Here is a 24,894-nt window from a genome sequence, read left to right on the forward strand (position 1 = left end):
TGGCATTACTGACCGTGACAACATCTGCAACACATGTCCATGAGAGCGTTGCCTCCTTTGGAAATGAATCCTCTCTCAACAGAAACATTGCTGCCATTCTCCTCTCCTTTCATTCCCTCCTCATAATTCTATTAGTGGGTCCTATTCAGGAATGGCCTGATAAGTCTGCAGCACAATGAACTTTGCGATGGAGAGGTTCTTCGGGGGTTTGGATGGCGCCGGCCTGTGTGATGTTTCACAGAGCCTTGGCTTTGTTCTCGGCACTGTAGCCTCTAGCAGCAGCTACCGCTGGTGCTGTAAGCCGAAGTCTATCAGCTCTGAGAGGCGCTTGATGAGCTTAGGAGAGCTCCGTTTTCTGTATTTTTTTTATTGTTGGGGCTTCGTGCTCTGCTTCTAATACAACAAATGGCACAAAATAACGTGTTGTGGCCGTGTATGTCATTAAAATGTGTTTGCATACACATAAACGAGCTAACTGGTTGACATATTTGCAAAAAAGCACATCTATACATTTGTGCACCTGCACACTCTGTGACACAATCACACTGGTGCCTCTGGGAGTGTGTGCACATGCACATTTATGCATGTGCATGTGTGCGTCTAAGTGTGTGTGTCAGGCTGGGCTAGTCTCGCTCAAAGAAAGATTAATATTGCCCGTGTCCATCTGCAGTCTGTGTCTGTGCCAAACTGAGAGCCATAATCTGAAATGAACTATGGAGATACACTGACGTGGTCTTCTTTAGGATAAGTCAGCTCACCGGCATATCACATCTATCACTGTTAATCTTTTTGTTTGTACGGTCTAAAATCTTTTTCTGTGTTTGTCTTCAGTGTCGTGGGACAAGTCTTTTCACTTTATAAAAAGCAACAGACAGAAACCAGAAGAAACAGGTTTGAAGACTGATAGAGGAAATAGATGTTGAGTAGAAAAACACGTCCACGCATACACGGAAATCCTTAGAGCATGAAACAATGCATGCGGTTTAAAACACAGTTTCAGTGAAGCCACATTAAAACTGTCTGTTGTTGCGGGCGCCGATGATAAAATATGCATTCTAAAGAAAGAACATCTCTCACGAGTATTGCTGTTGTGTTGCTTCTTGTTTCCTTCCTCTGGCTTTTGTCCCAACCCTCTCCCAAGTATCCACCCCCTCACCGCTTCCCCCTCTCCTCCATCCTTCGGGTCTGTTGGGATGTAAGTGCAGTAACGTCGGGCCTTCTTGGTAATACCTTCTAATAAATCCGTTGCACGCTGTGAGAGCAAAAGGGCGGATGAGGGGGATTGAGGGAGGAAGAAGGGAAACTGCGACGAGGAAGAAGGCGGGCATGAATAATGAAAAGTGCCAGAGCTCACGCTGTCCCATCAGGGCCCAGCGACACCCCGGCTTCGTCTGTTTTGGTTACAGGCAGATGAAGGCTGTTTGCGCGAAAGGGAGCGGGAGATGGAACAGAAGAAGAATGGCCTAAGAAGTGAGGGGATGGATATGTGTTACGTGCCTTGAGTGCTAAGGGCAGAGGCGGAGGAGAGCAGAGAAGCTGATAATTAGCGGTAATTGTTGTTCAGGAGGGAAATCAGGCAATTGGTTTGGGTTTCATATCAGGCGTTTCAAAGAATTTCACAGTGCTTCTGTTCCCCGCTTTGTTTATTCTAAATGATTTCATATTATATTTCATGCGATTGCACCATTAGACAAAGATTTTCTTTCTTATTACAGATGCAATGAACACATCAGCTTATTATTTTTTCAGTTGATCAGTTATAAATGTTAAACATCAATAAGTAGTTAAATATTCTTTTAAATCTTCTTCCTAGAGACTAAACTGGTGCCTGGGTATTCATTATATAACGTGTTATTAGTGTTATTAAAGGGGAATGTCTGTCATATGTGTGCTGTTTCAAGGCCAAAGCTTCAAATAATGAGGTGAGTGCATGTCTCATTAATCCATAAAAGCCAAAAGCTCAGGTGTCAGATTGCTTTACATATTTGGTTTCAGGCAGTTTTCTGCTATTGGGTCTAAATGATGTCAGTGAGAGTGAATATAGCCACATGGGACCCTGCTGCTGCCACCTTTTATAGATATAGACCAGTGCAGACTGGGAACACCCCATAAGAGCTGCAGTTTTGGAGCCATCACAATTTGGCCCTTATCAAACTCACTTAAATCCCTACGTTTTCCCATTTTTCCCTCTTCTAACACATCAACCTTGAGAACAAAATGTTCACTTCCTCCCTAACATACCCACCCACTAACAGGTGCCATGATGAAGAGATAATCAGAGGTATTCACGTCACCTGTCAGTGGTCAGAATGTTAAGCCTGATAGGTGTATACAGTTTTTTAAAAAAAGGTCCGCTTTAATTAACCCAATGTCTTAGATATTCTGTAGATTGCATGTATGAGAAATAAACTTGATAGCTGCTGTCATTTAAATACTGATTTGCATTGATGGTGAACGTATCAAAAGCACGCCTTAGGAAGCAAACGGCACACAACAAAAGCGCGTGACCAAGCACCGTGTACAGCACTGGCATGTGGTGCTGCCACATTTGCGCTGTAAATGTAGAGCTGTAAAAAGCAAGCTTCCCTCTGCACACTTGAGTGCACAGGGTGAGGTGGGGTGGGGTGTGTGTGTGTGGGGGGGTTACACACACAAAGGGAGAGAAAGAGTGGCCATGACAGAGCTGTAAAGGAGCTGCTCTTTATGTACTTACACACAAGCTGCAGTCGCCAGCGTTTGTTGCTGCACGCTGGAGAGAAAAGTTCAGTGTGGGTGAGTGAGCTTGGGCTCGAGTGCTGAGCAGAGAGGGCCACTCACATAGTCACAATGGCTTGCAGAAAGACTTGAAACTTAAGAGACCGACTCCTTTTACTTTCGGATTAAACTCCTCTCAGTAATGCGAGTCCTTCCCTTATTCATGCAGCATTTATTTTCTGCACTCTTAACACTGACTTTTAATTTTTTATATATATATGGTGATGTGTTCTGTTAACCCCCAGTGCATCCACCTGCATCTTATTACAGCAGACAATACCGATCCTTTTCTTACCTTCCTAACCCTATTTACTGAGCTGCTCAATTCCAATTGCATTGTGGTGATCGCATCACTGTGACAAAAGCTTACAAGGGCTGGTCAATGGCACCTAACCGCCGCCGCCACACACTGAAGAATTGCAAACAGTGAGCGAGCTGGAGTGGCTATTGTTGACGTGAGCATAATTCAGAGAGGCTACATCAATCTTGTCATCAAAAATCAACATGCTTGTTAGTCTGTGTCTGTGTGAGTGTATACGCACGCTTGGTTGTGCCTGTAGTGTGTGTGTGTTTGTGTCCGATTCACCTTTTGGTCTGAGCAAGGTTTTACTGGACCGTGGGTCGATAGATCAATAGTGAGTGGAAGGCACGCACTCAGCAGAGCCAGAATAGCTCTGGAAAGGCCACGGCAATCAGTCTTAGCCGAGCCTGTCTTCTAATCATCCAGTGGAGATTTTTATTCTGAATGGAGGTTATTTTTTACAAATTGGCACGTCAAGTGCCTCCAATGAAGTTAAATGTGCAAAAATTACAGACACGGGTGAGTGAACAGGATTCCTTATCGGACTTGAGTCCGGGTTGTTTATTGTGCTACGTATGAGATGTGCAGATGTTATAGCAGCTGATCAGACTCAAGGTCAGACTAACAGCAGATATAATCCCAGTGCTTGAGATTGAACTGTCATCCCTTGATGTTCACACTCAATAAATAAGTGTTTCTGCCTTTCAGGAAAGTATAACCAAAAGTGTGAATAGCAGAAGAATCACAGATTTTAGATAGTTATTATAAAGGGAAAGTACACCCTCGGTCAGTTCTAATTTTTTACATATCAGGACGCAATAAAGATGAATACATCTTCACCTGGACAACAGCACTCATTATTTTACTTACTTTTTATTATTTCACTTACTTTTTAAAAATAAAAATAAGCCAGAATGCAGAAGCAGTGTGTGAAAAACTCTTTCACCCTTCTTGCTTCCATGGGAATTAAGAGTAGAAGTAGCAGCCAGGTGCTGATAATCAAATGCATTTGATTGATTGATCATCAGCAAGTTTGAGGACCTCTATAAAAGCAGAGGCTTTAGCAGCTGTAGGTCTGGAGCATTCAGGTGTGTCTTAGTACGATGCCAAGGAAAAAAGACATCAGCAATAATTTTAGAGAAGCACCTGCTGCTGGTGATCAACCTGGGAAGAGCATTTGCAAAGAATTTGAAGTCCACAGTGAGGAAGATATTCACATATGGAAAACATTCAAAACAGTTCCCAGTCTTCCCAGGAGCTGATATTTTAGCAAATTCCTCCCAAGGTCAGACAGTGCAATGTTTGAGCAACTACTAAAAGGCTTCAGTTAGCATGCTAAATGTTAAAGTTCATGACAGTACAATAAGAAGAGGACTGAACAAGTACGGCTTGTTTGAAAGGATCGCCAGGAGAAAGCCTCTTCTCTCTAAAAAGAGCATTTCAGCACAGTTCAGGTTTGCAGAGTTGCATGTGATCAAAGCACGAGACTTCTGGAACAGCGAGCTTTGGACAGACGAGACCAAAGTGGAGATGTCTGGTGCTAAATCACAGCGCCACGATTAGAGATAGCATATCAGCGTAAATGCCTTGTGCGAGCTGTCAAGCACGGTGGCAGAGGGATGATGATTTTGGCTTTTTTTTTTTTGCTTCACCCATGAACTCCTTCATATATCAAAGTATCCTCAAGTCAAATGTGAGAGCATCTGTCTGACAGCTAAAGCTTGGTGTAAACTGGGTCATGCAAAAGGACTGTGATCCCAATCAAAGCAACAAATCTACAACAGAATGGCTGGAAAAAAGATGATCCTGTCAAAGTCTAGTTTTCTACAACTGCTTCTGCATTTTGGCTCAGTTTTGTTAAATGAATTATGGCGCAGTATAATATATATTATGTGTTGTTGTTCGTCTCAGATTGGATTTATATCATTAAGACCGTATAGTTTTTAATTGAAACCCCAGAAATGACAGGTGGTGCGCTTTCCTTTTAGTTTGTTGGGGTTTTTTAGTATCCTTCAGTGGAAATAGCACAGTTAGGCTGTTTGTTGTGTTTGAGTTAGGTTGGAATTTAACTGTCTTTCAAGCTGTTTTATATGTGTAATAATGATTAACTGTAACAGTAGGCTAATAAAGATACATTAGGTAATTTAATACTTGCAAGTTATAATTCCCTGATGCTTACGCTTAGTGGGGGGGCACTGAGACGCATTAGCCCGCCAGGCTTGCAACACTTGTGTTTCCTTGAAAGTACCTGGAGTACCAGAACTCGAAGAACCTAGAGAAATAGAGACAGAGAACCTCAGAAACCTAAGATTTACTGAAAAAATAAAAGCAATGGTGGAAATCTCACACTGATTCCAACTGTGCAAATCACAAAAGCTGTACTCGTTTATGTCCTCCACAAACGTCGTAGCATATCCTCGCTTTAAAGTGTCACATTTCAAAGGCACGGATATATATTCAGTCTGTACAGTTGTGTAACATAATGTGATTATTTGGTCAATATGTGGCCCTGCGTGTTACTCATTCACGCAGCGCCGTGTGAGCCAACTGATGTGGCAGCGCTTCACTGATGTTGTTCCTTTGAAAGCTGAATGAATGGGGCAGATTAAGGATCATCTTTTATGCCGTACAGGGAAATTCATCATCTCTCCTTCCCACTTGCAGACACACACACACACACACACACACACACACACACACACACACACACACACACACACACATGTAATCCAACCCTGCTTTAGAAATGGAAATTAAAAAACAGTATAGTCTTGCTCTTATATGGTTTATAAGGGAATTCACTGAGACATGTTTGCATTTGTGTTTGAAAATCAGATCTTGTGAATATTTACCATGCATTCATGTTATGTTTCTCACATGAAGAGCAGGATTTCATAAGGAGAGAATTTATCCATCCATCCATCCATCCTCCCTTTCACTCTTTATGATTAAGTCCTCCGACTCCAGCTTCCAGGTGGAAGGAAAAAGCATTAGACGTTTTTGCAATACGTAATTGAATTTCACTCAATTTTTAATCGAAGGCAATTTAATTAAGTCGGAGCCCTTGCTGATTTCCTGCTGGCTTTGGCGCATTCAAAACCAAGTAAGAACCGACTGTGTATTTCCAAGGAATATTGCAGCACTGAAAGGACAACTCCTGGAAGTGTCTCCCAGGCAGTTTTCTATCCACAGCCATACCATAAATAGTACTTTTTCTTCCTCCTCTGACAAACAAAAAGAGAAAGGCATGTTTTTTTGTCTCTAATGAAGAAAGCGATAGATAAGTAGAGGTGTTGAGCTAAATGCTGGTGCTGTGATGTGTGCTGTTGCTGTATCCTGCACAGATAAGGAGATGTTGCCTGCTCAGAGGGAGTGGTTATGCTGAAATGATGACTTCATCTTTATGGCCAGTTTATCTGGATGGAATATTTGCACAATATCCACACTTCCCATGACGGATTAATGCGAAGATAATCCCAGTAGTAGTCTTAAAATTAATGACGCGCACATTTCACCTTTTTCTGTCCCTTGTCTCTTGCCATAGTCTAAAAAAGCCTCTCAATAACAATCTAGTTGAACATCCTTCTTTCATCCTCCTCCTCCTCCTCCTCTCACAGCTAACAGACTTCATGGTGTCATGCCACGCAATAAACCTCTAATAGCTGTGTTTTGCTCAGTGATTTTCATTTAGGGCTATTCTTTGCTTAAGCACAGGCTTCTTTGAAGTGGCACCGGAAAAAAAAAGGAGAAAAAAAAAGCTGTTGTGTTCTAAAGGCGTTGGCTATTTATTCAGGATGACTGCATTTACATGGTGCTGGCCCCGGAGGACACAGAAGCTCAACTCGCAGCTGAATACAGATTCTTTTAAAATCATTTTTATTGCATAAATCATTATATTGACATTAGCTTCATGCACACACGTTGAGAATGCGTTTAACGCGCACGCATAGCTGTTTTCCACAGAGAATAGCTCAAGCTGTAACAGTGATTTTTGCACTGTTTGTGTGTGCGTGTGCTAACCTAGTTGTCATCATGCTATCTCAATACTTTCATCACTTGCCAGTGTGTGTTTAAGGATGTGTGTGTCCTATTCTGTGAAGCCTATATGTGCCTATTTGTAGTTCATTCTATCTAAACCCCTCAAAAATGTGTGTTTACACACCTTCCTCTGTGTGTGTGTGCGTGTTTTAATGTGTTACAGAGAGAGAGAGGGGTAGAGTGAGCTTTGCCAGAAGGAAGCAGCTGTCTTTCTGTATGTCAGGCCTGGGATCTGAAGGGGTAAAGGAGTATAGAAGGAGGAGGAGGTGGAGGTTGAAGAGCACTGCAGTGCCTGGGGAGCCATGACAGCTATCACACTTAGAAACTGTGACACACACGCACCTGTGTTGGTCTGTGAAGGTTATTTAGAGAGCCTTTGAGTGTTTGCGGCGTGCTAGTTAAAAATCCTTGAGTGAAATTTTTACTACCTGACTCATTATAGCTGTACACACTACGCTCGGACTTTACGGGGTGTTGAAGGTTGATGCTGATTTTTTTCCAGCTCACATCAGTTTGTGTCTTTATAAACATTCATTTTTTTGAATTTTGTAATTGCCAGTGTGAAAAAAAACAGGCGGCGTTTCTGTTGGGCTCAGCAGCGATGGGAGTATTAAGGCCTTTCACTCAAGAGGTGCGCTGAAATGCTTTTTAAAGAAGAGTGGTAGAGTGCGCACCGAGGTGCTGCAGGTCAAATCATGATTTCGAATTTCAAAGAAAAAACACATTAACGTCAAATGAAAAGGCTTTTTTTCCTTTCTTTCTTCCTTCCCTCATTTCTTTTCTTTTCCTCCTCTTCTCTTTCCTTCAGTCCTTTTTTCCCCATTGCTTTCATTTTCCTTCCTTCTTCATTTCTCTCTTCTTCATTAAAATATAAGGGAATTAAGAGACAAATGTGTTGCTCCTTTTTCCTGCCTTTTCCTTTCCTTTGGTTTCATTTCCTTCTGTCACCTTCCTTAAAATATAAGGAAATACAAAAACAGAAAATGTCATGCACCTTTTCCTTCTTTCTCCCCTCCACTTCCCTCCTTCCTTCATTTCTTTCTTTTCTCCTTCTTTCCATTGCCTTCCATTCCTTGTCTTGCACCCTTTTCTGTCATTTTCCTTCCTTCCTTCCTCCCTCTTTCTTGCATTCTAGCTTTCTTTCTTTCACACACACAAAATGTCCTCTCAGTGCACCACCCACAGAGCGGAGCACTTACTCATACAAAATAAGATGTCACATCTTCCCATTTGTGCGGTAAAACCTGAGCAGCAGACATAAGATTACAGCAGAGGGTTATAGCAGCAAAGGCCAGTAAACAGCAACACGTATCGTCAGACACAAACACGCAGGTGCGCCTGTCTCATATGCTGGTAAAAGCCTTTTTTCTCAATTTATCAAATGTCATTGCGCGAAAGGTCAGCTTTCACACGCGTTATGCTTGAGATAAAACAATGCACCGCCTCCTCTCATCCCCAATCTCCCCGTGGTTCTGATGGTATTTTTTGACCCATAAATGGTATTCGCTATCTTACCCTCTTATACATTTAAAGCTTACCTGCTGCCTTGGCGCTCAGCTCCTCCCTCTCGGGGTTTAGAAAACCATTTAAGCTGCTACGTTTTCTTTGTATGAATGTGTGTGTGTGCATGTTAACGCTGTGTTTGTGCAGATGTGTACGTACCAGCGTATACGTTTTTGTGCACGCGATCTTGCGCTCTCCCGCCATGCCCGTGGGTTTGACGGATGATGTGTGACAAGTGTGTGGAGTCAGCCCTTTGGTGGGAACCCGCTGGGGCTGGAAGATGCCCTTGTCTTTTTATATTTTGCAGCATATCTTTTTACTCCTCTCTGCTTTTTTTCTCTTTATGCTTTGGCCCGCGACCATAGCTGCGGGCTTATGGTGATCGATTGGCCGCTCGACTTTGAAACAACAGAAAATATCCTCTCCGGTCTATATCCAAACGCACCATGACATGGTGACACCCGGGTTATTACACATCACCTTGGATAAGATATTCACTCCGGTTGTAAAGTCAGATAAAACGATATGTTGGGGATGTTTTGTTTCCAAAATTCAGCTCAGCTGCAGATGAAACAGAATACTGAAGCACGAGCAAGGATTGCTCAAAAGTGAGCAGTTGGACCGTGAAAAACATGAAATGCAAATGAAAAAAAAAGCATATATTATGATTTGTGTGGAAGGAATTCACAGTGAACGGCTTTGTGCATAATTTTGACTGTCACCACATTTGAATTTTTCTCCATAATGAATGAGTTTAAGCCACTGAGATGCATTGCTGATGTCTTAAAAAGGATTTTGATTGTGAGCAACGGGAAAAACTCAACGAGGGAACATTCTGAGAAAAGAGAACATTTTTTTTAACTTTGAAAAAGCAAAAGTGAACAAATAGTTAAGAGAGTAACTTTTGTTTTTTTTTTGGTTTTTTACATCTTACCTTCTCAAAGGTAAAGGAGCAGATGAAATACACTGTGGTAAACACTGCTTTCTTCTGCAGCTCAAAGCTGGTATTACACTCCAGAACACAGAGTTTGAACGAGATGCATATTTAATGTAAACTTGCTAAAAACTGCAGCTTTTGTTTCCTAAACCCTTGAGAGGCCTTACCTGGACAACAAGATGGATTTCTCAGTTGTCAGCTAATGCTAGCTAGCTTGGTTAGCAAAGGGCATCTATGGATTATATGAATGGATCACAGAATTTAACCTGACATACAAATAAAATACTATAACATAGCTAATTATAAACAGAACAAAGACATCTAACAGGCTGTTAATGTAGGTAACAGCACAGGAAATCATATTTCTTTGTCAGAAGTTTGCATTTGAAAAGTCCAGTTCAGAGGTGATACCTAACAGGTAGGCTGGGATTATACTTTCCTATATATGCACCAAAGTATACTGCATGATTAAACCACTAGAGCAACAATAACTTGATGTAATTTTTTTCTGTATGACTTGATCGCTCTCTGAATTATGGCTCACTCTTCTTTACAATGTTGCTTCAGTTCATTGAGGTTTGTGGGAATTCATTTATGCCAGGGGTGTCCAACTCCAGGCCTGCAGGTTTTAGATGTGTCCTTGATCCAACACAGCTGATTTAAATGGCTAAATGACCTCCTCAACATGTCTTGAAGTTCTCCAGAGGCCTGGTAATGAACTAATCATTTGATTCAGGTGTGTTGACCCAGGGTGAGATCTAAAACCTGCAGGACACCGGCCCTTGAGGCCTGGAGTTGGACACCCCTGATTTATGCACAGTCCACACCACAGCCTTTCAGTCAGGCTGAGGTGTGGACTTTGACTGAGTCGTTCCAAAACCTTGATTTCAGTCTGTTGTAGATTTGCTGCTGTGCTTGGGATCATTGTCCTGTTGCATGACCCAATTTTTGCCCAGCTCTTGCATTTGACTGTACAATACTTTAGTATACAGAGCAAAACAAGGCAAAATCATCATCCCTCCACCACCGTGCTCCACAGCAGGTATGAGGTGTTTGTTCTGCTATGCTGTGTTTGGTTTTTCTATCACTGTGCATTATAGCCAGCCATCTCCTCTTTATCCCAACTGTCCAAAGGATATTGTTACATAAGGCTAGTGTTTTTTTTCAGATGCAAGGTTGCTGTATGAGGCTTTCCCCTTCCCTTTTGAATACACCATACACATTAAATAATTTTGTTAGTGTACTCTCATAAACTTTGACGACTGCATGTTTATATCTACTGTGAAGGTGGTTATTTTACCACAGGAATCTACTATGATTGACTTGCTTTTAATGCCAGCCTCAAGTGGCCATTTAAGGAACTGCAGTTTTGGGCCTTCATGCTGGCTTTATTATTAAACCCCTGAGGTTGTTGCGTGGTACTAATCATGCAGAAGAACTCTAAAAAAAGCTGGTATTGAGTTGCATCATGGGAAATTTAGGGAATCCTGTAATAGCTCACTTATGTGGCCATTCAGACAATTTGCAATAGTGGCTGGTCTGAGATAATTTTACACAGGGCAGGAGATCTAATATGATACTATATACTTTATTGTACCCTTAGGGAAATTTACTGAGGAATAAATTCTCATAAGGGTACAATAAAATATATCATAGTGTATCACATGAAGCTTACTCGGTGTGTGTATTTCAGCTTCAACCGATCATTAAATCTATGGATTAGATTTTTATTTGCAGATCTTATTAAAATACTGTGTTCCAACTTGATGTCAATAGCAGGTCAAAGGGAAACGCCTTTTCCCCCTTTCTCCTTGGTCCCCTCTGTGTCTCGCTGGTGTTTGACAGGTCAGTTATGTCCTGTATGCACAGGTAGATTTTCCAGATGCAGCTCTTTCATTCACCTTTATGTTTTCACACTGCTGTGTGTTTGCTAATAGACTTTCACTGCCCCGGTGGCTGCCGGGGCCCCTCGGAGCAGAGCCAAGAAACTGTCTGGCTACTCAGTGTAAACTATGTGTTTACAGCAGGGCCAGGGTCACAGTGGGCATGCTCGGCTCAGTGCATCTCACCTGCTTGCGATGATAAAGGAGCTGATGTTTGGTGTAGAAAGACAGCTAGTTCTAAATATACTGTTACTTTTCTCTTGCTGAGGAGGAAAAGAAATGCATGCTGTAGATATCTACGTTTCGTTCAGCACGAGTCCGCCGTGGGTTTGTAAATATTTTAAAGGTTATGCTCAAGCAGGCAGTCAAAAATGAAAAGGCCGACATCTCTGCCCTCCTCCCCGTTTCCTTTGAACTCAGTGCATACTGTGTACTCAAACATTTATAGACTTTATTATGTGGTCATGCATTTATGTATGTTTTCTCTACCATGCTTTGATGGAACGCTTCCCTCGTAACGTGCCCTTAATGGTTTGTTTGATCAGGACGCGCGCAGATTTTCCAGAACGCAGGTGCTTCTGTTCCACGACTCAAACATAATGTTACATAATGCAAAACAGCTGCGTATTTGTGAGTTCAAAGGTACCCGAGAGACGTACTGTAGCTCGTCCTCCATGTCATCACTGCTAATCTGTCTGTTTAACCTTTCGTCGCAATTTATTTTGCGTCCTTCCTTCACTTCTTCCTCTCTTTACCCTTTTTCCTCCCGCTCTCACTCGGCGGCGGGGCAGGGGGGGGCAAAATGACATGCTCTAAATAACTTTATTGACATTTGAATTGGTTGTGGACTGTGGTAATTATCCAGCCTTCCTGCTTCCTGGCTGGCATTCAGTGAGAGGAGAGCATCAGTGAAGCCACATATCAAGCCAGGCCACAGGCAGAGATATTTGTCTCAAGTATAAACATATACTGCTGGGCTCTTATATTCTTATTCGCACTATCATAGAGAACAGCAGTGACACAAGCATATGCACCTTGGACATGCTTTATTGTTGGGTCTGTGGAGCACTGGGAGCTCACGAATAAAGCACCTTATTGTGGTTTCTTCCCCTATACAGGAAGAGGAGTGTAGCACGACTACGTGAAGTATTTTAGTGAGTTTCTTTAAGGCTGAGTGGCCATGAATCATCGCACTAGAATGTTTGTTCATTCTTATCCTCCAAGAAATCTCCATGACTACGCTCCTGTATGGTCAGTACAGTCATGAAACACTGGCACGTTAGGGCTGCAGTAACACACGTTTCCTTGTAGTATTTTTTCTTTTACATTATCTTTGTTTTAAACTATACAACAGTCTCCCGAACAGGGCTGGAAATCAGCTTTCGTTACTTCTAAAGGGGTGTTTTATCTACTGCTTTTTCATCTTATCACAATGTGCACATAACACTCAAAATGTTTAAGATTTTGGGCATCGCCATCTTGTTAACTTTGGAGCCAAAGATGATTACATCCGAACTAGAGCCGAGGTATTTGGGGATTTGAAAAATCTGATATATCAGCCGATATAGTTTTTCTTTCGGGCACACGAAACAAACAGATTTCCCCTACGCTTGTTATTTGTGGTTATTTACGAGTCCTTACTAAGATAATGTGGCAGTGCAGGTAAGAAATACATTTGTTGTAGGTTACTTGTTTTCAGTCTGCTTAGACCATGTGGAAGCTGGCAGGAAGATTGCCATCTAGTGGATAAGCGATACAACATCTTTTTTTTTCTAATTGGAGATAAATTATCTGAATTTCAGGAGCGGGGCCACGCTTCCAAACACGCCCCTTCCAGATCTTATCTATATAGGACCCCCCCCCCAGTTCTACAAGCTGTTCTTTCTCATTTTCATGCCCCACCCTCACTCCCCTTTTTTCAATTCCTTCACTTCTTCACTTCACATTAGTAAATAGGGATCTGCCAGGTGAAATACGAAATTATATTCATTTTCAAATAAATATATTTGGTGATACCAATATATCGACAGTTCTTTAATATCAGCTGATACTATCGGCCAAGATGAGAGAATGTGGTTTGCAAGGTGCGTCTATACCCATCTTCTAATCAGCATTTAGTCTTATATGAATAAATATCTACTCGCCAAAACTGGAGCACAGGCTTCTTGACGAGGTTGCTAGGGCAACTGAATGCACTGATAGATACATTTGTCGTGTAATTCCATTAAAAAGACTAAACAGCACCGCAAACATGGTGGGAATGGCCTGGTACTGACTTAATATGGAGGAGGTGCATCCGTCTGTCACCTAAAGCAGACATGCAACTAACTGATAACTGTAAATTTGATACATTTTAAACAGGTGATTATCACGTCAGCCAGCCTCGAGTGGTCAGTTTTCCACCCACTTGAATACAGGTTGGCCCAGTACAGCTAATAATGGATTTCTCTTAATAGGATTTATCAGCTTCACCTCAGATAATATAAAACTCTCAAAACAAACCCTTAAATTCAAAAAGAAATAGAAATTTTTAAAAGAGCAATGCATTTGAAATCACTCTTATAGAAAATGCATGCTTGGGTTTTGCCACCAGTTTAACTGAGTTACAAGTGTGGCAGTGGCAGCGCTTAATGTACATTTAAAAAGCTTTCTGTTGTTCAGTTGTAAATAAAAAGTAGTTTTTGTTAGTGAGCTTTACTTTTGGTAGGTGGATGCATTGCACTGGTTGTTGTTCCTTCCTGTTTCCTTTGCTTCTGTATGCCAAGCTTTGCTGACCGACTCTGTGCATGTAAACATCACCTCTTCACATTTTAGTCTCCAAAATGCATTTATTCATTGGAGGCCAGTCGCCCTGTCGTTTCGGCAAAAAATAGATTCAGCACCTGACTTTACGCCGCTGTTGATGAAGTAGCTGCTTAATGTGTCGGCGTGAATGATATTTTTTTCTGTCGCGGAGCTGCTGAGCAGCATTGGGGGTAAATAGACACTGCTTTGCGCTTTCATCATTTCTTTTTTTTTTGCCTTCGTGTGGAGCGAGAGCTGTGTCCCTGAAGCGAGGCTATCCAGAAGGAGAGAGCGATACAATCAAGAGACAGCGGTTGGCCTTTACTGGCAGAGTCTCAATGACCGCTCGGGAGTGAGGCCGAGAGTAAAAGAGAGGCAGCGAGTGAGGAAACAAAGACTGAGGAATGTTAAAGGAGGAATAGCTTACTGCCTATGTTAACTTTAGATGCTGAACGTAGTCGTCTAATGCGAAAACACAAGCCGAACGTCTTTTTAAAAAGCAATATTCTTGTATTCTGAGCAGTTTTGATGCAGGATTCACTCTCAAACTTTTCTGCTTGCTGCAGTCAAACTTGGCCACCCATCTGCACGAGGCTGCCTGTCAGATTGAGGATGGGGATAGATTTTAGAAAGACAGAACAAGAACGATAAAGAAGGAGAGGAAATTGGGGTGGGGGGGTTTAGTGGATGAGAGTGTTTCTGGGCTCCATGTTGGGTTAGTTAATGACTGGTGCATATGTCAGCCACGCAGCTGTGGAGCTACAATCAGCCAGCCAGCTGAGGAAGGGAGTGACGGATGGACTGGAGAGAGAAAAAGAGAGATGCAGACAGATAGAAAGTATTAAGCCGTGAATGCGCGCACACACACACACACACACACACACACACAAAACTAGAGAAAACAGTTCTGAGGGAGAGCAGTGAAGCAGAGGAGGTGAGATAGAGGATTTTGAGCGAAATAAACAGAGAGAGCCATCCAGAGGGAATAGAGAGCGAAGGAGAGAAAGAGAAGTTGCCAAGATAGTTTCCATTCTTCTTATCCTCCCTCAACTAGCTGAAGTAGAAATGGCAGAGGCTGCAGTCCAAATCATTACACTCAGCTGCCTTCCTGGAAAGTATTTACTGTTGTCAATAACAAAAAAAAAAACCAAAGAGAAGGCAGAGTGTATAAAAGAAGAAAGTTTCATGGCTCTCTTTGCATTCTTCGTAGATATTTACATATTTTCTATAAGCAGCACCTTCTCAGGAATTCTTTTCACCTCTGCTTCCTATGACCCCCCTTCCCCCTCTTATTTTTACCCCGGCCATCCAGCCTGTCCTTCTCCATCCTGGCCCATGTTCCATCAGCTCTTGGATTTAAGCCTTTAAGAGCCTCTTTTCCCTCCAGTAAGAGCTTTAAGGCAGAATGTGTGTGGAATGCAGTTTTTTTTTAAGAGGGGGAAGGATCAGAGCTGGACAGAAATAGGTACAGGGTGAGAACAGGAGCGGATGCTTCAGTAGAAAGTCTTTGACCTTGAGTTGTCCCCGCCTTCTCGCTGCCCCACAAAACACCCTGGGTAACTCTGACGAGGGTCTTTTTGTGAGGCAAGGACACTAGTTTATTGTGCCTTGGTTATTACTCATAAATGGTGTTTGTAGTATTAGGTGCACAGGTGTAAAGCCTGAGCGGATTATCACTGACTGGGCTGCTGTGGAGTGAGACATCTGTGGAAATACGTTATGGGTTAATGTGTAGTGCACCCGTCAAAGACTGTGCCACTGAATTCCTGTCATTTTGCAAGCCTGCAGCTCGATTCCTTCTGTATCCATGCTAATTAGCCGGCAATATCCAGTTTAGTGTTAATACAAATCATTGAGAACAGTGAAATGCATGCATAGCTTGATGCATAGTGTCAAATCGCTGCAGGTTGCTGGTTATGCATAAGATATATATGAGTGTGTGTGTGTGTGTGTGTGTGTGTGTGTGTGTGTGTGTGTAACCCCTCAGCTAACTGTGCTTTTTTTTCTTTCTTGTGTTCCTGCAGGCAGACCCGGGAGCAGGAAACGCCGCCAGACTTCTTCTATTTTTCTGACTTTGAAAGACACAATGCTGAAATTGCAGCCTTTCATCTGGACAAGTAGGTGAACACTAGCCTGTCACAATACTCTGAGACTTTTTGAAAACCACCAGTCCCTCATATAAACCAGAAGATCAAAAGATTTTAGCTTTTCCGTACTTTGTTGCAAAGGGCAAGATTATCAGCCGCAGGCAAGCTACACATCACCATAAAGGAAAAGATAGACCTTTTCAATGTAAATGTTTTATTCTGAATTTTATGTGCCTGTATAGGCACAGATCACCCTCACTACACTGACATGCCCAACCAGTCATTTCAGTTCAAACCTTAAAAAAACAGGCAAAATATTTGTTTCCGTGCTTTTTTTTAAGTGAATAAAACCATAAAGCAATCTTTTTCTTTTTCCATAACCCAGCTGATGAATTCAGATTGAACCTAAACATGTGTCGATGAGGCAATCAATGATTTGCACATAACAAATTAAATCACATCATTTTTGATTTGTAATTTGTTGGTTTTTGACATTAGAGTTGGTGTGAACTCGAAAGCAGACTGTTTTGTTTTTGCAAGGGCAATTTATTGTGTAACATACAGACTTGTTTGTGAGCAACAGTACTGTGGCTAGCTTAAAAATCCTGACATGCAAAGCACATGTAAGGCCTTTAACTTTATTAAAGTGCAGAGGGATTCAGAGTTGCAGATTTTTACTTGTAAAATATATGAACGTCTTCATTAAAACACATTATAAAAAGCAAAAGTAAACACAATAAAAATACACTTTTATTCAGCTTCCTGGGTCCAACATAATAATGTATGTAACATGGCTAAAACAAGGAAAGATGCAGCTTGGCACAAACCAGAAGGCAAAGCTCAATTTAACTGAAACAACGTTAAAGAATTAGCTGTGAAAAGACCTCTTCCTTCAGGGGCAGCAGTGGGTGTCTGGCCTTGAGCACCATAACACCCAGAAACAGCCCTGTTGCTACAAACACTTCAGACTTAATAAGGAGGGGAGAAAAAAGCTCATGTTCTTAAATTTACACTAACCTCCCAAGTATTTTTTCCACCCTCGAGGGCCAACATCCTGCAGGGTTTTGTTCCTCCCTGATTGCTATTTCTTTTTTGCCTGTCCTCGTGTCAGCTCATTAACCGCCTGGGAGGAACAGAGATCCCAAAGAGAACACCAGATCCGTGTACTGGTGTCTTACAGTAACGCTTTAAGACACGTGTGCTCGTGTGAATATTCTCCATATTTTGTGCAAAGCCTTGCTAATTAATGCGTGAATTCTCTTACATAATTGCTCGATTAGCATAATCTGGTTATTACAGTATCAAAGGATAAAAAGATCAAAATGTTGCCATTCTACCTGTTTTTAAAGGTTCGACTGAGGAAAAAGAAAATAGCCGACTGAAGTCACCCCAGGTATAGCAACACATAGTCTTTACGCCGTGTGGATGAAAACCTTCCATATTCTTCTGCACTTATTTGCACATTTGCTTCCTGTCCCTCAGAAACTCTTTGTTTTCCGCCCAAACACAGTGAATGGTTCAAGTTTGACCCATACAGCAGAAGCTGTGAGCTCCGAGAGGCCATGAGTCATAACGGATGAATGCTGAACTCCTGCAGCTAGCATCTGACTGAACAATGACTACAGCCTCCTTGCTTAGCTAACGACCAAGCTCTGTGACTTCACTGCCTTTACCAGGCTAGTACTTTACGGCCCACCCGGCTGCTGGAGAGACTTTAATGAAAAGAGAAATCCTCGCGAGGGCCTCTGATCGACGAGCGAGAGCAATGAGTTTTAGTGCGTTGCTGTTAAAGTCATGCTGACGTCACTGTGGCTGTTTGCTATTACGAGCAGAGGGCTTGTGTTGTAGTCTGAATCCTGGTGCTCCTCTGTGCTGACACGAGATGATACCGACGTCTTGCGTACATACACACAAACACACACGTCTACACACAATAGGGCCATAGAAGGCCGTGATGGTGAATCTGCTTTTCCTTTAGGCACAATGACACAGTTCATCTGGAATTGCATTAGAAGTGGCGTTCTTCACCAGTCTGCTTCACATCTGGTCCGCCTCTCCGCATACACACATGAAAATATGCTCCAGCATATGTGTGGGTTAAGGGGAAGAAGAGGAAACCAAAGGCACGAAAGGCCCTGTGCCATTCTAAATATAAGCCAGGCAGGGTTTGCCAAAAGCAGCGCTTTATTTTTTTCCTTATTTTGTCTGTTCTAAATTAGAGCCTGTCCAGAGAGCTGCTGCTGCTGCTGCTGGTGCAGAGGCTGAGGCTACACTGCCTCCCAGGGGGGCCCACAGACACACACGCACAGGCACTTTTAAAGCATCGCTAGCACAGCCGCGTGCACGCATACACACACCAACACTGACAATGTCTTTTCCTATATGGGCTAAACTGCTTTAGGCATCATTAATAATGTGATTGGATTTAACTGGGAAGTGCTGCATTAGGTAGTCAGCAGATTTAAAGTCATACAAGGCCAAATGTGACCTTAAAATATTAAACCATATAAGCCCCAATCTCACGAGACCCACTTGGGTCTTATACATTTTCTCAGCTGGGAATATGGAAAGCAGCGATTCCCACTGTTGTTCAATTCACGGCTCTTAGCAGGTTCTCTCAAACCCAAACTAAATATAACGCAAGTTTGAAATGGGCACTGTGGGAATTGGGCTTATCAGAGGGGACGAAGATGGAAGAAAATGTGTGTGAGCGATAAAAGAAGCAGAAGCCAGCACTAGCTGTTCCCTTTAGCATGGCAGCAGGCCCAGGCCCAGCAGGCCAAACAGCACCGTACAACACCGCATCCTGTGTCCTTCTGTCTCTTTGACAGGGAGCAGGAAAGAGACTGCACGTGTCTGTGTCACTGCACCCGCCAACACACTTGATGGCATCATTTGTATGATGGGCTTGTTCTCCCATATCGCTGCATCTCTCTTCTCTCATTCCCGCGCCTTCATTTCATTTAATCAGTCTGCCTCCCTGTGTCTCCCTGCCCTCAGGCCTTGGCCATTAGGTGTTGTCAGAGGTATCAATTTTTAAAGAGCCCATGCTGATGCTGTAGTTGGGTGGCTGCATGCATGCAGGAAGACATTCACGCCATATTAAACCTTTCTCAAATGCGTATCTGGGGTGGTTTCCGGTCAAATGATGCAAAAAAACAAACGCAGAAATAGATTAGAATGCACTGGAAGCTTATATCTCTCAGCATATTAAGGCAATAAAAAGCTGCACTGAAGTTAAAAAATGAGCTTAATGTAGAACCACAGCCACATGAAAACCACAGGGAGGTTTACCAGCATGTGGCTTAACTGTCTGGTACTTGTGTCACAGTGCCCCCTTCTGGTAGTGACATTCAATCACATAAGGTTTCACTATGACAGCACAGGTATTTCGCTCCAGTGGCATAAAGGATGAAGTACTGATTCCTCTAAGTGAGGGATTGTAAGTTCGCCTCCCATCTGGTGTGAAAAAGCTTTTCTGCATTACAAACAGCTGGTCCCTGTTGCTGCTGTGCACACATAGAAGTTCAATACACTGCAGATTTTCAAAGGACGATGAACGGAGGGGTCATCTAGTATCCTTTGGTGGCCCTATTGTGGCCTGTAGGTTGATGTTTGACAGTGAAGACAGTGACATCCTGGAGAACATCAAGTTAAACTAACTAAATCACATCTGTGCTTTTAGAATTTACTCAATTATGATTCAGTTGTTGCTTATGTTATCCATAGAGTCCATATTATGCATAGAATGAAACATTAGGTTAAAATAATGACCTGTGTCTTGCTGCATTTACTGCAACTGCCAGCACTGTTGACGAGCGGTCCACATCCAAATGACCACGGTTAATGTATTTGTTCTTTGGACGTGTGCACTCATCGCTTTCATACTTTTTTGGTGGGCTGCCACTGAAGTCAGAGCATGACCCTGAGTATTTGTCTCCATCCTGTAGGATCCTGGACTTCCGTCGTGTCCCTCCTGTGGCCGGCCGGCTAGTCAACATGACAAAAGAGATCCGCGATGTTACACGAGATAAAAAGCTCTGGAGGACCTTCTTCATTTCACCAGGTACACATCTAGAAAAGAAAAACTTTCCCTTTGATTGACTTTTTAAAAAAATTTTCTCAAGCTAACTTGGACATACCGCTCAAATGTCAATCATTTCAACTATTTTTAGCTTCTCTTCCAAAAACCGCTCGTGTCCATGTGCAGGTTCCCAAACATCTGCTGATGGTCTGAATTGTTGATGTCAGAAGAACACCTTAAAAGATTTTTTAACATCCCCCCTCAAAAAATGTAAAAGCACAGCAAAAATAAAGCAACTCCTTGATCATAATGTAGAGCAAGTCTTATGGCCTGAATTGCTGTGATATTCATTTGCATGGGATTAGTATTATCAGGGGACTTTACCTTGTGCCAAAGCACGACAGTTAACTAGCAATGCAGCTTTACATATTATACACAAGGAAAATTGTCACAGGATTAAAATGAATGACAATCTCAGCAATTAATACAGGTCAGCGAGCGTCCCCAGGTAATTTCAAAGTGGTCTTTAAATATATGTGGAGCGAATGACAAAAAGACAAAAAGAGTGCAGTGACTCTGTAAGTATTTAACACTGACTGGCTGATCGGAGTATAAGTATATCAATGTGTTTGCTTTTATTTTTCTGACTTTTAGCCAACAATGTGTGCTTCTACGGAGAGTGTTCCTACTACTGCTCCACTGAGCACGCTCTGTGTGGTAAACCTGACCAGATAGAAGGATCTCTGGCCGCCTTCCTCCCGGACCTGGCCCTTGCCAAACGCAAGACCTGGAGGAACCCATGGAGACGCTCGTACCACAAACGGAAGAAGGCAGAGTAAGACGTCGATCCCGTGTTCAGACACTCCTGCATTCGCACACGCTCAGTAGAAGCAAATGCTGATTCACTGCAATTTGGGGGTGTTTATTGAAGTCACTGACAGTTACCAGCAGCATATACAGCCTTAATTTCAATCTTATTACGACGCAGTAAAAAAACACTTAGATCTAAAAGTACATAGCAAAAAAAGGGAAATGGGTTTAAAAGACATTTTTCCAAATCAGATGCAAAAAAATTAAAAGTATTAAACGTTTCTTCAGATGGGAAGTGGACCCAGACTACTGTGAGGAGGTCAAACAGACTCCACCTTATGACAGTGGCACACGACTGCTGGACATTATGGACATGACCATCTTTGACTTCCTCATGGGTGAGTGTCTGACATAAGATGATGAATCAGTTTTCTACCAACACCGAAAAGCCGGATTGTTTAGTGTTCAGTCGAGTGAACGTTATCATCCATGACTCTACTGCCATCAGTGGGTTTTATCTTTTCATACTTTTATACAGTATGTAGTCTTATTAGCAGGTATATTAGTCACATATTATAACATCCACTAGCTGATTTGTTTTTTGTTTTCCTCTTTCTTAACAGGAAACATGGATCGCCATCATTATGAGACATTTGAAAAGTTTGGAAATGAGACCTTCATCATCCACCTAGACAACGGCAGAGGGTGAGTCAGTGCAGTACGTTTGCTACTTTGACTCATAGCTTTAGTTTAAAGGGTTGAGTGCCTGCTGTGGGTCAGGGATGAGTCGTTGCTCTAAATAGAGGAGTTTAAGTATCGTGGGGTCTTGTTCATGAAGGAGGGCTTGGCTGCAGTGATGCAGACGCTGCGCTGGCGCATCGTGGTGAAGAGAGAGCCGAGTGTAAAAGCAAAGCTGTCAGTTTATTGGTTAATCTACATTCCTACCCTTACCTATGATCATGAGCTTTGGGTAGTGACCGAAATAATGAGATCACAGATACAAGCGTCATAAATGAGCGTGCTCCAAAGGGCAGCTGAACTCTCCCTTAGAGATAGTTTGAGGTTGTGCAGTCATTTGAGAGGGCCTCACAGTAGGCCGGTTGAGGTGGTTTGGCTATCTGACAATGATGTCTCCTGACTGCCTCAGAGTGTTGTGGACATGATGCACAGAAATCTGGACACTTATATTTATGCTTTTCCGTCTTAGCTTTGGAAAACACTCGCATGACGAGCTGTCCATCCTGGTGCCACTGACCCAGTGCTGCAGGTGAGGTCTTCATTTTTGATAGTTCTGGGAGAATAGTGCAATATAGAAGGAAAAAAACCTATTTAAAAATTATAATCTGTATGAAGCTAGTAAAGGTGCACATGGGGTGCTGTTGTATTTTGGTGTGAGTGTTGCTGAGCAGAGGCAGAGATGTAAAGCGTGTGGCCGCGCTGACTCTTCCCCCCCCCGGCTGTTCTCTTTCTGCAGGGTAAGGAAGTCTACCCACTTGCGACTGCAGCTGCTGGCTAAGGAGGAATACAAGCTGTCTGTGCTCATGGCAGAGTCCCTGGTGAGGGACCGCCTCTCTCCCATCCTCATCCAGCCACATCTGGACGCCATGGACCGACGACTGCGCCAGGTCAGTGCTTCACACTCATAAAGCAGTTTGCTTGGGATTGTCTATTGAATATATGAAACTATAAACAGTCAGTTAAATGCATTCATTTCATAATTACTTAATGTTTATCAGCAGCTAGAAGTGACTGACGATTTGATTTCTGGAGTCATGGACCAGTAGAAAGTGTGTTTGGAGGACAAAAGAGGAACACATTTGCTTAAATGCAGTCTCAAATACTTGATCCCAGATTTTCCCTCATTTTTTTTCATTCATAAACAATAAAAGATCACGAACTGGAAGTCTCGGCTCTTTGACGAGTCATCAGCAGTACCACAGAGGTCTGAGAGTTGTGTCACCGTTCTCTTGTTCTTGGAAAAGCTAGTCAGTACTTAGTGGTTACAAAAAAAGCTTACCATATACTAACAGCTTGGCGTTTTCTTGTCACCAGGTGCTAAATGTGCTGTCAGATTGCATCGAAAAGGAGGGATACAGCTACGTTGTGGAGGACGACCTCCAGGGATACCAAGGGACAGACCACGCCCACAACGGCCCGAGAAGGAGGTAGCTGCCTCGGGGTGCGCTTGGCGGGAGGACTTGGACTGACTACCTGGAGATTTGAGGCTGGACGGACCAAACCCAGTCTACCTTTAAACTGAACTGGAATCCTGCAACGCAGATGAACTCCATCTGTGCTTAATTTCTCCGAGGGCTTAAATTCTGCTGAACTTACAGGAAAGCCCACCTGCCCGAGGTAATAAGCTGCGCGGAAGAGGACGCCTGCTGGATAGGACTGAAAAAAAGAACAGTGCAAAAACTTGTAACTGTACTGATGCCCGAGACACGGGCGATGCTGAAGATTTCTGGACCGATCCGGGGCGTAGCAGAACCGAACCACCCCGCGTCACCTAGCCTCCTTTGAAAAACCCAACCCTGAGTTTAGTGTACCACCACAGCCGACCCCGCCTACCAACCAAACCGTTAAAGTCTTGCAAAGGACGCCTTCTCTCGCCTTTCTGGTTCAGGACCCGTTTTTTTGAATTCAGTGAATTCCGAGGGACTCGTAAAAGAATCCAGCCCCCTCCTCTTCACATGCTGAATTATGTGTTTCTACCTGCTGTTGAATATTGCAAGCGTAATGGTTAACCAATCAGGGTGGCTGGAAGAGGTAGAAGGGGACTTCCTGTTCTTGTCATTATGAAAATTATATTGATTTGCTGCGATTTTTATTTTTTAACTTTATTCCTGCTGAGCCGTTTCAGCATCTCATAGTTGGACGATGAAAAATATTCGACTGGAGTGGAGTGCAGGTTTACTCCTGGATTAGCCCATGAATTATTGCCCATAAATGTTACATGTCCTTAAGAGAGTATTTATTATTTATTGTTCAAAATGAATACTAATCAGTAACATATCTTCTTGTTCCTTTTTTCTTTGTCTTAAAGCTGAATTTCCTTATTTTGTCCACAAGAGGGCAACCTGAGCACGTGCAAAAAGGGTGGCCAGCTGCCGGGTACTGGCAGTCCCATTTTACAGGGACCACAGATCGCCACGTGTGTTTACAGCATTTACATTTTGTTTTTGTTCCCCCAACTTTATTGCCTTCAGCGCAACAGACATGCGGTTAGAGTTACGGTACCAAAAGCCAAATGTGACACTAATGTTTCTTTGTAATATATATTTGATGTCCAGATGTTGCTGTTGTGGAGAGATTATTTTTCAGGATGTATATTTCATTCATTACCAGCAGCTCATAGCTTAACTGTTGGTGTCGATGATTCAGTCACTGGCTGAAAGTTTAATATATTACATTAGGAAAAATCTAGTGCCTGTGCAATGATAGAAATACTTGAATGTCTGGATTCATAGCAGAAAGGGTTAAGCTCCTCCTGGGTACGAGCTATAGATAAGACACAGAGGTCTACATATGTGTGCTGACTCCATCTGTTCCATAAGGGGTTTTTATTAAGTTTCCATAGTCCTGTGTCAGGGCGGTACAGTGTGTATGGATGTATGGGTGGATCAATGGAGAACCTTAGATGGTGTCCTTGAAGTGAAAATGCTTCTTTTTTTTTCTTTCTTTTTGTTTTTATTCCGCTCATCGTTTCTGTGGATTTTATCTTGAATTTCTTTGCATCATGGTAAAAGTGCAATAAAACAAAATCAGCATAA

General features: G+C 42.6%; 1 protein-coding gene across 1 annotated transcript in view; it reads left to right on the top strand.

Annotated features, from left to right (window-relative positions):
• fam20cb (FAM20C golgi associated secretory pathway kinase b) overlaps window positions 1-24,894 on the top strand; it is a 57,036-nt gene extending 32,142 nt beyond the window's left edge. The window contains exons 4-11 of the mRNA XM_003438563.5: window positions 16,225-16,317; window positions 20,238-20,353; window positions 20,966-21,146; window positions 21,410-21,519; window positions 21,745-21,826; window positions 22,329-22,388; window positions 22,596-22,746; window positions 23,174-24,894. Of these exons, the coding sequence (XP_003438611.1) occupies window positions 16,225-16,317; window positions 20,238-20,353; window positions 20,966-21,146; window positions 21,410-21,519; window positions 21,745-21,826; window positions 22,329-22,388; window positions 22,596-22,746; window positions 23,174-23,290 (910 nt within the window). The 3' untranslated portion in view covers window positions 23,291-24,894. The remainder of the gene's footprint in view (window positions 1-16,224; window positions 16,318-20,237; window positions 20,354-20,965; window positions 21,147-21,409; window positions 21,520-21,744; window positions 21,827-22,328; window positions 22,389-22,595; window positions 22,747-23,173) is intronic.

Source organism: Oreochromis niloticus, linkage group LG8 (assembly GCF_001858045.2).
Source record: "Oreochromis niloticus isolate F11D_XX linkage group LG8, O_niloticus_UMD_NMBU, whole genome shotgun sequence".
Taxonomy (NCBI): domain Eukaryota; kingdom Metazoa; phylum Chordata; class Actinopteri; order Cichliformes; family Cichlidae; genus Oreochromis; species Oreochromis niloticus.